This window comes from Balaenoptera borealis, assembly GCF_965194805.1.
Source record: "Balaenoptera borealis genome assembly, chromosome: 5".
NCBI lineage: Eukaryota > Metazoa > Chordata > Mammalia > Artiodactyla > Balaenopteridae > Balaenoptera > Balaenoptera borealis.
In genome coordinates, this window is record NC_138862.1 from 587,514 (window position 1) to 600,608 (window position 13,095).

At 52.3% G+C, this 13,095-nt stretch overlaps 2 protein-coding genes across 4 annotated transcripts in view; both read left to right on the forward strand.

Moving 5' to 3' along the window:
• The window catches only part of LSS (lanosterol synthase), a 35,656-nt gene that overhangs the window by 8,950 nt on the left and 13,611 nt on the right, over window positions 1-13,095 (forward strand). For all 3 annotated transcript variants that reach the window (XM_082393632.1, XM_082393633.1, XM_082393634.1), the window contains 9 exons: window positions 641-759; window positions 2,056-2,153; window positions 2,411-2,438; window positions 4,100-4,156; window positions 4,779-4,850; window positions 5,095-5,145; window positions 5,696-5,845; window positions 6,251-6,347; window positions 7,129-7,234. In XM_082393632.1, the coding sequence (XP_082249758.1) occupies window positions 641-759; window positions 2,056-2,153; window positions 2,411-2,438; window positions 4,100-4,156; window positions 4,779-4,850; window positions 5,095-5,145; window positions 5,696-5,845; window positions 6,251-6,347; window positions 7,129-7,234 (778 nt within the window). The remainder of the gene's footprint in view (window positions 1-640; window positions 760-2,055; window positions 2,154-2,410; window positions 2,439-4,099; window positions 4,157-4,778; window positions 4,851-5,094; window positions 5,146-5,695; window positions 5,846-6,250; window positions 6,348-7,128; window positions 7,235-13,095) is intronic.
• The window catches only part of SPATC1L (spermatogenesis and centriole associated 1 like), a gene marked incomplete at its 5' end in the record, with an annotated part of 45,918 nt that continues 40,017 nt past the window's right edge, over window positions 7,195-13,095 (forward strand). The window contains one exon of the mRNA XM_082393645.1: window positions 7,195-7,234. The remainder of the gene's footprint in view (window positions 7,235-13,095) is intronic.

Below are 13,095 nucleotides of genomic sequence, written 5' to 3' on the forward strand. Positions count from 1 at the left end.
AGGGGCTGGCTGGGCCCCCCGGGGGTCGGTCGACACCTAAAGTGACAGGGAAAGCGGAGGGACACGGCCCCACGATGAGTCCTGGCGTCGGGGTCCGGCGGGGACAATGGGGCCGGCCGTGCACACCTCGTGTCCAGCAGACCCGCCTGGGGCTCGGGCTCCTGGACAGAGGATTCGGAGCCCAGGGCCTTGAGGGGCCGGTGGTTCCTCCTCAGTGGGAGAGAAGGGGCGGGACCCCACCAGGCCCAGTCCAAGCCCGTCTCCCGTGGGTCCTCCTGGCTGCTCAGAGCCGAGTGGCCTCCCCGCGGAGCCTGGCGGGTGCTGTGGGCGCAGGCGGCCACGTTCCCCCTCGTTCATTCGTTCGTTCCCTCACTGGTCCTGCAGACGGGCCCTGGGGTGGGAGCCGGGACCCGCCCTGTCAGCACTGGGAGGCAGCACGCTCTGCACGGCTGTGGGGGCCGCAGGGCGGCACCAGGATGCCAGGGAGGGGGCTGCACCAGCAGGCAAGGAGAGTGGGTGAGGGGGGTGGCAAGGGGGGGCCCAGAGACTGGCCGCCGTGGGCCGACCGCCCTGGGGGGTCTGTGCTGGGGCCGGACTCCTCTCCGTGTCTGGTGCCCGTTGACGCCCCCTTCCCTCGCAGCGATCCTCAACCTGTACGAGCGCCACCACAGCGCCAGCCTGCGGCAGCGGGCCATCCAGAAGCTGTACGAGCACATCGCAGCCGACGACCGCTTCACCAAGTACCTCAGCATCGGCCCGGTCAGCGCCCCTCGCCCACTGGGTGTCTGGGCCTGGGGTGGGCGAGGACTGGGGGCGGGTTGCCCAGAGGCCTGTGTCTGTGGAGCTGGGAGTGGGGGTCTCCCTGGAGGTGCGGTCTCCCGCTGGAGGCTGCCACACCTTTACGTGGGACGTGGGCCTCTGATCCCCCAGGACCCCTGTGCTTGGCCCGCCCTCCCGTCCCACCGCCTGGTGTGTCTGGAGCACTGCTTCTTGCGGCTGCCTCCTGAGGTCTTTCTGGCCGGTGGGGTGGGCTGCTTTTCCTCCCCTGGTCCTCTCCCCTTCCCCACCCCTAATAACCCACCATTTGCCTTTCTCCTATGGGGTTTGCAGGACCAGGGTGCTTGCGTTCCACTCCTGATTCCTGCTGAGGCTGGTGGCTCGAGACTCGTTTCTCGGAACCTCTGGGCTCCTGACCCTGCTCTGCCCCGTGGGGCTGTGAGCCCGGGCGGCCAGTGCAGGGTCGGGAGGCTGGCCCGCAGCCTTAGGGCACTGGGTGCAGGAGGCAGCGCTGTAGCGAGCCTCGGGCGGCTGTGACTGTGGCCGCCGTGCTGGGTCAGCCCACGGCTTCTCTGTGTGAGCCCAGTGGGCGCAGTGTCCGTGAGCCCCACGCGTGACCCTGCTCCCAGGTGTTTTCGAGGCCGGGTGGTACCGGGGGACGTCAACTGCCACCGCCCCACCGAGGGGCCAGTTGTTTCCCTTTAGCGCCAGGGGATTCTGCGTGGGCTCTGACCTAACGCTGCATAAAGCAAGTTAGAAATGCGCTGTAATCGACCTTGGCCTAGGAGGTCCCGGGCTGGGAGAGCTGGGCCTCTAGAACATCTGCTCTGAGCAGTCAGGCCCTGCGCCGCTGGTCTCGCCTCCAAGTCGTTCCGTCTCTCCCGTGGCCCTCAGCCCTGTCCTCCGTCCCCTGAGTTACCTCAGGCAGCTCAGGACACACCACAACCCACGTGCCCGCTCGGGTCCCCGCCTTGCCCGTCACCCTCGTGGCGGTTCTGCTCACTAGCTGGCTGGGCTCCCGTCACCTCTATGGGTCACCCTGTCTTTGCCCTGCTGCCGTCCCCCTCCCTCCTTGGCACACGTGCCTTGGCCCATTCCCACCTTTCCCAGGGCAGGGCTGCAGCCTGGTAGCAGTGAGTGCTTGGGAAAGTGGTTAGAACAGAAGGCCTGGCCTGCAGCAAGGCCGTGCTGGGGCCTTGCTGGGGTAGGGCTGCGGCCCTCAAGCCCGGGAACCCCGGCAGGTGTGGAGCAGAGCCCTGACAGGGCTGTCTCCTCCAGATCTCGAAAACCATCAACATGCTTGCGTGCTGGCACAGGGAAGGGCCGGCCTCCTCTGCCTTCCAGGAGCACTTGTCCAGGATTCCCGATTACCTCTGGTGAGTGTGGCGGGGAGGGCGTGGCCCTTGGGAAGGGCGTGGCTGAGAGCCTGAAGGCCAACGTGTCCCATGCAGGGAATTCTGTGTTTGAGGGAGGCCTCTTCCCCTGGTGGGCCCTCCACACAGCTGGGTGGGGGGTGGGAGCTGTCCTCACGTGTCCCCTGCTGCATGGGTGCATTGCTCTTGGGACACGGGCTCTGGGCCCCTGACTTACGGCTCTGCCCTGTGCTCCCTGACCTGGGCTCTTCTCCTCGCAGGCTGGGCCTCGATGGCATGAAAGTGCAGGTAAGGGCTGTAGGGCCACAGCTGCTTGTTTCCTTGCAACCGTTCCTGCCTTTTGGGTTTGTTAAGATCCCAAGTCACTCCTCCCGACGTGTTCTGTCAGCGTGTGGTGAGTGGCTGCAGGTGCCCCTTGTCCCGCATCTGAGGGGCACCGCCGGGCACCTCCTGGGTGTGTGCTGTCTGGCAGGGATGCTGACAGGCCCTGGGGGGTGGTGGGAGAGCTGAAGGCCTGCAGCCTCACCATGGGAGCAGTCTGTACACCAAAGTCATTCAGAGCTGCAGCTCGGCAGGGGATGAGGGCCACGGTGGTTCTCAGACGCCAGCCCAACTGCTGCTGGACAGCTGATCTCACAGCTCGCCTGCTGGGTCTGGTTAGCGGGGTCAGGACAGCAGCAGGATGTGGTCAGAGCACAACCCGTGCCCTCTGCTGCCCCGAGCTGAGCATCCCAGAGGTACCCCCTTCAGAGTCCTGAGACGCACTCCCTGTGGCCCCTCTCCGCGTACACCGCACCTCTGTTTTGTACTGTTTGCTGATTTCCAGTGTCTGGATGTTGTAGATGCTGTTCCCCCAGCTTACGTCCTGTGCATGTCCCTGGGGGTGGGACTCCTGGGTCACTGGGCAGCCTGGGCTGACCTGGACCTATCCCGGCTGCAGGGGGCCCTGGGGTCAGCGAGCCGGGAGCTGTAGGGCTTTTGTCTCCTGTCACTCAGTGTGCAAATGTGGTGCCTCCAGCAATGTCCTTGCGTCACACTGAACTCTGGGCCCTTTGGGATGAGTGCACGTGGGCCCAGCCCCGCCCAGTGCAGACCACCCCCCCAGGTGCCCTTGCCAAGCACACTTGAGCCCCACTTGCAGCTCCCTGGCCCCCACGCCGCCAATCTCGTGTGAAAAGATTCCTGAAACACGTGAAGTGCAGGAGGCTGACGAGCCCTCATGTGGCTCCCCACCCCCTTTGACACCTCCAGCCCTGGAGCTTACAAGGGCTTCTGGTTCTGGCAAAACTGCTGTGCCGTCCCCACTGGGTTCACGGCAGCCCCCGGTGGGGTTTTGCTGTGTGTTCACTGGTATCAGGATTCAATCCGGGAGGCTGATCTTTGATGTCACCTTTGTCCTACAATCTCCCGGTGCCCTTCTCTCCTGGGTCATTTGTCCCTAGCGTGTCTATCTTCTGCCTGCTCTGCACCCCAGATTTTCTGCAAACTGGCGGTTAGGCCCTGAGGCTTGATCCGGTTCAGGTCTTTTTGGCCAGGCGCTGTGTGTGTTCTTCCCACACATTGTCCCGCCAGGCTGCAGTGTCTCGTGTCCCTTAGTGCCACCGATTGGTCTGGGCTCCGTGCCAGTGGGCAAGCAGTGGAGGCCATGGCGGTGCTCATCCAAATCCTGGAAGTGCTCTGAGGAGCCCTGTCCTGGCTGGTGGCCTGGTGAAGGCAGGTGGGGCTGCCTGACCCACGTCTCCTTGCAGGACCAGCCCCTCTCAGGGCCTCATGGGCTTTAGGGGTACAGAGCCCAGAGCCCGGGGTGAGGAGTCGGCTGGGCTCCTACCTCTTTGTAGGAGCTGGTGGAAGCCCCTGCACCCTTCCTTGGCCCTCTAGGCACCCATCGGATCTGGGAAGTTGGGGTGGGGGTGGGAGGTGGCTGCTGTAATGCTGTCCCCTCTGCACAGGGTACCAATGGCTCGCAGATCTGGGACACCGCGTTCGCCATCCAGGCTCTGCTGGAGGTATGTGGCTCTGTCGCTCATTCTCCAGCCTCCGTCTGCCCTTCCCGTGTGTCCACCCCTGCAGCCAGCCGGACACGGCACCTGCCGGCCCTGACCCTTTGCTTACCTGGGCTCCGAGACAGTGGTCTTGCCTGGCAGCTCTAGGTGTGGGGCTGGCTTGAAGTCTTCAGGGGCAAGGAGCTTGTGAGGGCTGTTCCCGAGGTGACGAGGTGCTGGTGTCTTCTATAAGGGGGAGCGGCTCCAGGCTCTTCTCAGTGCTCAAATTGCTCACTATGGATACTTTTGAGCATGTACTAGAGAGAAATAGGAGCGTGTTTTTATGCTGGTGGGAATGAGGTTGGCAGGATTTGGGGAGGAGTCTGGGCCACGTGGGGGCCTGCCTTAGATGGGCAGGGACCCTGTGGGCACAGGCTGGGGCTGGGGCTAAGGTGGTGTGGACCACCTCTTCTGCTGTCGCTCCACCGTGTCTTTCTGACTTGGCGGCAGAAACCCGAGCGCCCCGAGACTTGGGTGGGTTTGCTCCTGGTTCCCAGTGGTGGCCGGGTATCACCAGGGTCGTCCAGGGACCAGCCACGCGCGCAGGCATGTGCCGGCTAGCGGCTCACCCCCTGCTCTTTCCCAGGCGGGTGCACAACACAGGCCAGAGTTTGCGTCCTGCCTGCAGAAGGCTCATGAGTATCTCCGGGTCTCGCAGGTGAGACCAGGCCTGGTCCGTGCCTCGCACAGGTGGGGTGCCCCTCCAGCCCAGGGCGTGCCCTGATTGTGGGTGGGGGCAGTGGGCCACGTGGGTGCTGCCTGGAGGGTTCCCACTGGCACTGGTGACCGAGAGGGCGGCGGCAATGGGTCCCCGCATGTCCTGCTGTGCTGGCCCCTCCCTGCCCGGTGTCTGCGTACTATGGTGGTGATGTGTTCCCTCCTGCCCCTCGGATGCTCACCAGGTCCCAGACAACCTCCCCGACTACCAGAAGTACTACCGCCAGATGAGCAAGGTACCGCGGCCAACTCTACGCGCCCCGGTTAGCTGGGCCTTGCCCTCAAGGAGGGCTCTCTCCTCGGCTTCCTGTTCTGATAGAGGCACAGTGTGGGGTTCCACCGATGTACCCAAGATATTCCTGACTGAAGAGTTGTGCATAAATGCAGTAGCTGAGCTATGTGGGCTTCACCCCACCACGTCACACACTGTGTGCACTCAGCAGCACGTGCAGGCATTAAATAAGCTGTCAGAACATGAATGACAGCGATGAGGGGAGGAGTGGGGAGGGCAGTTCTTGCAGCGCGTGGGGGCGTGAACGTGGCCATGGTGCGTTCTCACAGCGGGTTGCTTGTGCCCGTCCCGCAGTAGAGCCTGAAGGCGGTGACGGGCAGAGGCTGCAGTCCTTGTGCTGGAAGTTGGAGGTCGTCCACGTGTGTGTGGCTTGGGGCTGTGGCTGTGCCTCCGCTGTGGATGGGCCTCGGCTCTGTGCAGGCGTGCGAGGCGCCATGGCCTGGGGTGGCCAGGTGTGGGCTTGGCCTCCACCCTTACAGCCCCACACTTTCCAGGGCGGCTTCTCCTTCAGCACACTGGACTGTGGCTGGATTGTTGCCGACTGCACTGCTGAGGCCTTGAAGTCCCTCCTTCTCCTGCAGGAAAAGTGTCCCTTTGTCACTAAGCACGTCCCACGAGAGCGGCTCTTCGATGCTGTCGCTGTGGTGAGGCTGCTGGGTGTGGGACTCTGGTCGCACAGCCGAGGGCGCTGTGCACGTGGAGTCTTGGCCACCCCACCACAGACCCTCTTAGCACACCCAAGTTTTGTCCGGTTTTTATGATGGAGATCACATAGTTTGGTGGCGCACGTGTGCTTTATAAGTGGTAAGCATGCACGTGCCGGGGAGTGGTCCTGGGTGGTCACGGAGTACCTGGTTGATAAAGGTTGCAGCCCACTGTTCTGGGCGCCTGAGGGTCCTGGTTTAACATGAAAACCGGCTCCCTGTTTCCCATCCCTGCTCGTTGGTTCCTAGCCTTGGGGTGTTTCTAGAAAGCTGTGCCACAGCCTGTGGGCCCTTGCATGTGCTCAGCGCATGGGCGAATTCTCAGGATGTTCCCTCTGGTTTTAGTTGCTGAGCATGAGAAACCCCGATGGAGGGTTTGCCACCTACGAGACCAAGCGTGGGGGACACCTTCTGGAGCTTCTGAACCCCTCGGAGATCTTCGGTGAGTGGTCGGCCAGTTGCCACAGACTCAGGGGCCCCACGTGCCTGAGGCCGGATCTCCCGCCAGAGCCTGGAGCTCTTTCCCCTGGCGGGGGGCAGTGCCAACAAATGTTCTGGCAGATGCGGGCAGATGCTCTAAGGAGCCCCCAAGCACCAGAGTGTTCCATGCTTCTCGACTTCGCAGGGTGCGGTGACCCTGGTTGTGGATAGAAAAGCTGCAGTCTGCCTCTTGGAGGTGGGTGGGATTCACACCGGCTCTCTGGCCCAAGCCTGGGCCGGCTCCTGCTCTGTCGTCCATAGAGGCCGGCCTGTCTCCTGAGTGCTCCTCATGGAGCCCACAGCTCCTCACAGGGAGGTGACAGTGGGGACCCGCTCGCCTGTGTCCTCCTGCTGCGTCTGTGTGCGCCCCGTACCCTCCTTCCGGGTTTACATTTGTCGGGCTCCTGTAACTGGCAAATGTACTCCTGTGGAGGCCTTCTCAGGGTGGGGTGCAGCTCTGCTGTGTGTGCTTCTCTGTTACCCTCCCACTGGCCTGGCTGTCCTGCAGCACAGATGGGCCTCCGGGTCACCTGTGTAGGTGCCTCCCTCCCACCTGGTGGCCATGTCACCGGCTGGTCGCTGGTGACGCTTCCCCCTTTCCTTTGGAGGATGGTCAGGCTTGTGATGTGTTGTACAGGCTCTGCGTTTTATGGCGTTCTCCTGTGTCACGGTTTGGCCTGAATTGCCAAATTGGGCAGCTGAGGTAAAGTTGACATTCCTCAAGCCTTCCTTTTCTTTCCCAGGGGACATCATGATTGACTACACATATGTGGAGTGCACCTCGGCTGTGATGCAGGCGCTGAAGCATTTCCACAAGCAGTTCCCAGACCACAGGGCCGGAGAGATCAGGTAAGGGCGGCCTTGGCACAGGGATGCTCAGTCACGCAGCATGGGTACCATCAACTTGGGGCCAAGAAATCAGACAACCTTGATGTCATTGAGAGCAAGCCATTTGCTCACTTGGGGTGCTCAGGCCGGGGGCCCATCTCAGACAGGGGGCTCTGGAATAAAGCTCATTTAAAAATGGAAGAGGTTTCAGATGCTCCTGAATCCTGCTGTAGGCCCTGTAGTATATCAAATGTGTGTATTGAGGGTCAGAGTAGCACAGTTATAACACAAAAATGAGTTAGTTTTTGCATCTTCTTAATAACATTAAAAGAAGACACATAAAGGTGTACCTAGGAGATACTGTGGGTTCAATTCCAGCCACTGCAAATGTCACAGTAATGTGAGTCACGTGAATTTTTGGTTTCCCAGGGCATATGAAAATTACGTTTACACTATATTGTCGTCTATTAAGTGTTCAATAGCATTATGTCTAAGAAAACGATGTACGTATCTTAATTAAAAATATTTTATTGCTAAAAAATATTAACCATCATCTGAGCCTTCAGCAAGTCAAATTCTTTTTGTAATAGTAACATCAAAGATTACTGATCACAGATCACCATAATAGATATAATAATAATGAAAAAGTTTGAAATACTGTGAGAATTACCAAAATGTGATAGAGACATGAAGTGAGCAAATGCTGTTGGAACAATGGCACTGATAGCCTTGCTCGATGCAGGGTTGCCAAAAACCTTCAGTTTGTAAAAAACACAGTGTCTGTGAAGTGCTGTAAAGCAAAGCACAATAGAATGAGGTATGCCTGTACCCCCGGCTCCACCTGTGTCCAAATAATGGTAGTTTTTAAATAAACCTTTCCTGTTGAAGTCTGGCACGTGTTTAGAGAAGTACACAAACCATACATATAGCCCTTGGATTAATTATGAAGTGGACACACCCATGTGACCACGTCAGGCAAACACATTACCAGAAGCTCCCCTCCTGGTTCTCCTCTGCCCACTGTGATCCCAACGTGGAATCCCACGTCTGTCTCTCTCCACTGTCGAATGCAGATGCCACGCTTTGTTTATGCGTGTGCTTGTCATATATCCTTCAGGGCCTCTCAGTGGGTTATTATGAATCATCCTGCTGTGAACAATCTCAGACTTGTGTTTTGGGGCACAGAGGTTCCCATTTCTTGAGGATGTAGATGTGGACTTGCTGTGTTATGGGGCTTCTGTGCAGTTTTTGTAGATTTTCCTTCATCCTTGTATGATTCTGTTGTTTCATGGCTCTTGGTAAACCTGGTATAGATTCAGCTTGGTCATGATGTGCTTTACTTTTTATATATTGTTGGATTCAATTTAATAAGTATTTTGTTTAGGATTTTGTCAAAGGTTCATAAATAGCTAAAAGTAAAGCCAGTGAATCATTAGTAAAAATTTATCATGCACACACCACGAAGACAGTTTGCAAACCAGGAGTGCACAAACCAAAACATTGAATGAGGCTCAGGTATATATTGTTATAAAGAGCTTATATTGTGAGAAAGCAGTAACTGTTTATTCTTCACAGTGACTGGTTACAATATTAGAATTTTCAGTGATTACCTCGTATCAACCTTGGGAAGCAGTTCAAGTTTTCTTTATGATTTCCAGAGGTGTAAACAAGAAATGACCCAGGTCAAGTTAGTCTTGCAAAATAAGCTAAATTAGTCTTTGTTTGTATGATTAAACTGGTTTTGTCTGCTCAGGGAATTTTCGAGGCTGGGCTCTGTTTGTTTTTGATTTTAACAGTTCCCTCTTTTGGTCATTGTCTCAGCTGGCTGAGAGTATCACCAACCAGTGTAGTGTTATTCTCTCTCTCCACCGTTGGTGTAGTCAGGCTGAAGAGTCACATATTTGCTGTTTTCATTAGTTGAATTGACGGATTGGAGGGCCATGTAGTCACCATCTTCGTCATTCATGTGGTTATTGCAAATTTCATCCAGTTGTCTGATCCGATGGATACCATTTGGTATGTGAGTGGCTGCCGGTAGGCATTTAAAACTGTTGCGAAATTAATGTGATGACTATAAAAAGATCAATAATCAAGACTGAAAAATTTCCCAGAGCCCAAATTTAATCAATTAAATAAATCAAATGGGTTATAATCAGATTCGGGTATTACCTTTCTGAGTCAGTCTACAAAAACTTTAAAAGTTGTTTACGGAGGCGCACATGCTGTGTCAGCAATCACATGTCCTCAGTGTTCCTCAGGACAGGATGCACCTTGGGTATTTACTTCAGGAGGCAGCATCGTAGTTGTCTTTCCACCTAAATTAGACCTCTATATGATCTGTGCAATCAGGTAATTCAATGAGAGGCATTTCTATGGAAACAAAAGAAAAACAATGGTAAATAATTCAAGCAAATTATAAATTCAGTTTCTGAGTTTGGAGAGCAGCTAGTTGAGATGATTTCTAGATGCTGGGTTCTAAGCATCTTCAGATGCAGTGAGGACAAGTGTGGCAATTAGACAGATTTTCCTGGTTTTCAGTGTGAATGTCTCTGGTGATCTTTCTGAGTGGCCACACAGCAACAGGCATGAGGATCGTCCTCACATGAGCTGTTGAAGTTTGTATCAAGTTGTCCAGCTTTTGCTTGCAGGGCTTCGGGAAAGGGGCAGTTTTAGTTTCATAGTGATTCAAAAATCAAAAGAGTGGAAGAAAATTGTAAATGTTAGTTTGGAGAGTTCTAGCCACATATTGGAGGAAATCAGAAGAATTCAGGATTCAGTCCAGTTTACACTTAGAAAACAAACTTAAAAGACAATTAATGGTACTAGAATCTGATGTACATAAAGATGTATTATTGAAACATAATTTTTCTCTTTATAATCATCTCCATTTCTATCAAAGATAACCGAGTCTAGTTTCAATAAACTTGGCCTGATTATTTATATAAGTGCAGCAGGAATAGCGACTGACCATATAGGCTCTTTAAAATCTGTTTCGTTGGAACTTTTCATGAGGAATCTCATATTGGATCTTTAAAGTCTCTTTAGGCTAAGAGGCCAAGACAAGGACTTGTCCAGTTGTGTCCTGTTACAAGAACAGATTCTTACTTAACTTTTGCAAATATGTATTGTTATGAAAAATAAGAATATTTAATAGGAGTTTCAGAATTCTTGAGGGACCAGGTAGGGAGAAAAAGATAAATGTTTACTAAATTGCTGTAAGTTGTAGACAGCTTAAAAGAGGAGAAAAAGGGTCCTTTAATTTTGGAAAATAGAATGCTAAAGAATGAGCAGTTATCAGAAGCCTACATTCTAGAGTACTTGTGAGGGCCTTTTCCATGAATCTCTTTGAAGATGAAGCACTTTTGCAGGAACATTTTTGCCAAAGCATCAGAGTAAAATAATAACTGTTTGCAAATGACAAACAATAACTATTTGTAAATGAAAAGAGTTGGAATTATATCAGGGCATACCAGATTTTTGGGAATTTCATATGATTTCTGGAATATTTATTTTATTTACTTATTTTTCAATAAATTTATTTATTTATTTATTTATTTATTTATTTATGGTTGTGTTGGGTCTTTGTTGCTGTGCACAGGCTTTCTCTAGTTGCGGCGAGCAGGGGCTACGCTTCATTGCAGTGTGCAGGCTTCTCATTGTGGTGGCTTCTCTTGTGGAGCACGGTCTCTAGGCACATGGGCTTCAGTAGTTGTGGCACGTGGGCTCCGTAGTTGTGGCTCATGGGCTCTAGAGTGCAGGCTCAGTAGTTGTGGCGCACGGGCTCAGTTGCTTTGCGGCACGTGGGATCTTCCCGGACCAGGGCTCGAATCCGTGTCCCCTGCATTGGCAGGCAGATTCTTAACCACTGCGCCACCAGGGAAGTCCTGGAATATTTATTAATAATTTCCACATAAATATTTCCTAAAAAAAGCTCAGCATCACTTCTTATTTGAAAATGCTTCCCATGAAATTTAACACATATGAAAAGTTACATACTTGTAAAAAAGCTTGTCTCTTTTAATAGAGAAGACTCAGTTTTCTTAAGTAATCAAAGACCCGATAAAGACAAATCATAGAATCTTAGTTTTCTAGACATATTGCATTAAAGGTAAAGAAAAACATTTGTTTACCCTTTCTTATTAAGAGCAGATCAATAATCTAAGAAAACTATCCTTTTAATAGAGAAAAGCAAATTCTAATTTAGTACCAGTGTAATTTTTTTTTTTTAATATATATTTGGCTGCGTTGGGTCTTTGTTGCTGCGTGTGGGCTTTCTCTAGTTGCAGTGAGCAGGGGCTACTCGTCATTGCGGTGCGCGGGCTTCTCACTGTGGTGGCTTCTCTTGTTGTGGAGCATGAGCTCTAGGCACGCGGGCTTCGGTAGTTGTGGCACACGGGCTCAGTAGTTGTGGCTCACGGGCTCCAGAGCACAGGCTCAGTAGTTGTGGCGCACGGGCTTAGTTGCTCCGTGGCATGTGGGATCTTCCCGGACCAGGGCTCGAACCCATGTCCCCTGCATTGGCAGGCGGATTCTTAACCACCACTGAGCCACCAGGGAAGTCCCTCTCATACCTTCTACTGAAAACACACATCCAACTTTTCATATATAGTCATTTTCTTTTATCTGTATTTTCTAGTAGTTTTGTAAACAAACAAACCTTAGCTCTTTTATGAATCAGTTTTGGCAAGGGAACTTCTATAGCAGTCTGTATTTTTTTTTAAAAGCCTCTTTTTAAAAAAAATGCTGATTTTTCAACTTTATTAGTTCAAATGTTATTTTCTCAATTTCAAAAACTTACAAAGCTTACCTAGAGAAAAAATGATGCAAGGAAGTTGATACAGAATAATTACACATTCACTCTTAGAGGATAGCATAATTGCCTGTGAATGACATTAAATGAATATAAATTCTTTCTACATAATACAGTTAAAATAAAATATATGCTTTCTGGAAATTACATTATGAGATTCTCTGGTGTCTACACGTTCATCCCAATGTTGCTCTACTAGACTGGGAAGCATAGAACAGGCAGGGGCTGCAGGATCCTCACGTCACTGCTGAAGAGGGTTGCTCTGTGTTGAGTAGGCAGAATAAAGATTTGAAGGATGGAGAACAACCTCTAAACAGATGGCTGAGCTATAACTGTATGGGAAAACGCCACCAGAGTTCCCAGGCTTGCACGTAGTTATAAGATTGCTCCCTGGCTGCAATCTGAAAAGGCAAGACAACAAAGCCTGAGCCTGTCAGAGAGGTTGCAGCCTGGCCTTGAGGAGCCATCGCTGTGTGTACAGGGCAGAAAGGGTGGCTGTGGTCGGGCTGGCCTGTCCAGCTGGCCGCGCGGTGCTTCTGCTGCTCGGTTTGCTGTCGCGTAGGAGTGGCCGTTTTCCAGCATGATGGGCCATTCCTTAATGAGAGACGCAGTGTATATCGTGCCCATACCTTTGTGTATAAAACTGAACAACTAACTGAGGCAGCAGTGTAATAAATGGACATGTATTTCTTATTTTCAGTATGTGGCATGCGTGCATCCTATTTTGTACTTTATGAAACTATTGCTTACATACAGATAATAAATGAATCTGTTAATAAATGTATCTATAAGGTATAGCTAAAATTAAAGATGTATACTATCCCTTTATATAGGTATAAATAATATGTATATTTTCAATTTAAATAAATGTTAATCATAACTCACCAATGGTCTATGACCGGTGTTTGAAAAATAAGAAGTTGCAGTAAATCCTCCCACAGAGGAGAAAGCTCTCTTCGATGGATGCTTAGATAAATGATTTTCAGGCTTTCTCTTTTTTTAAAAAAAAATTTTTTTAATTTATTTATTTTTGGCTGTGTTGGGTCTTTGTTTCTGTGCGAGGGCCCTCCCT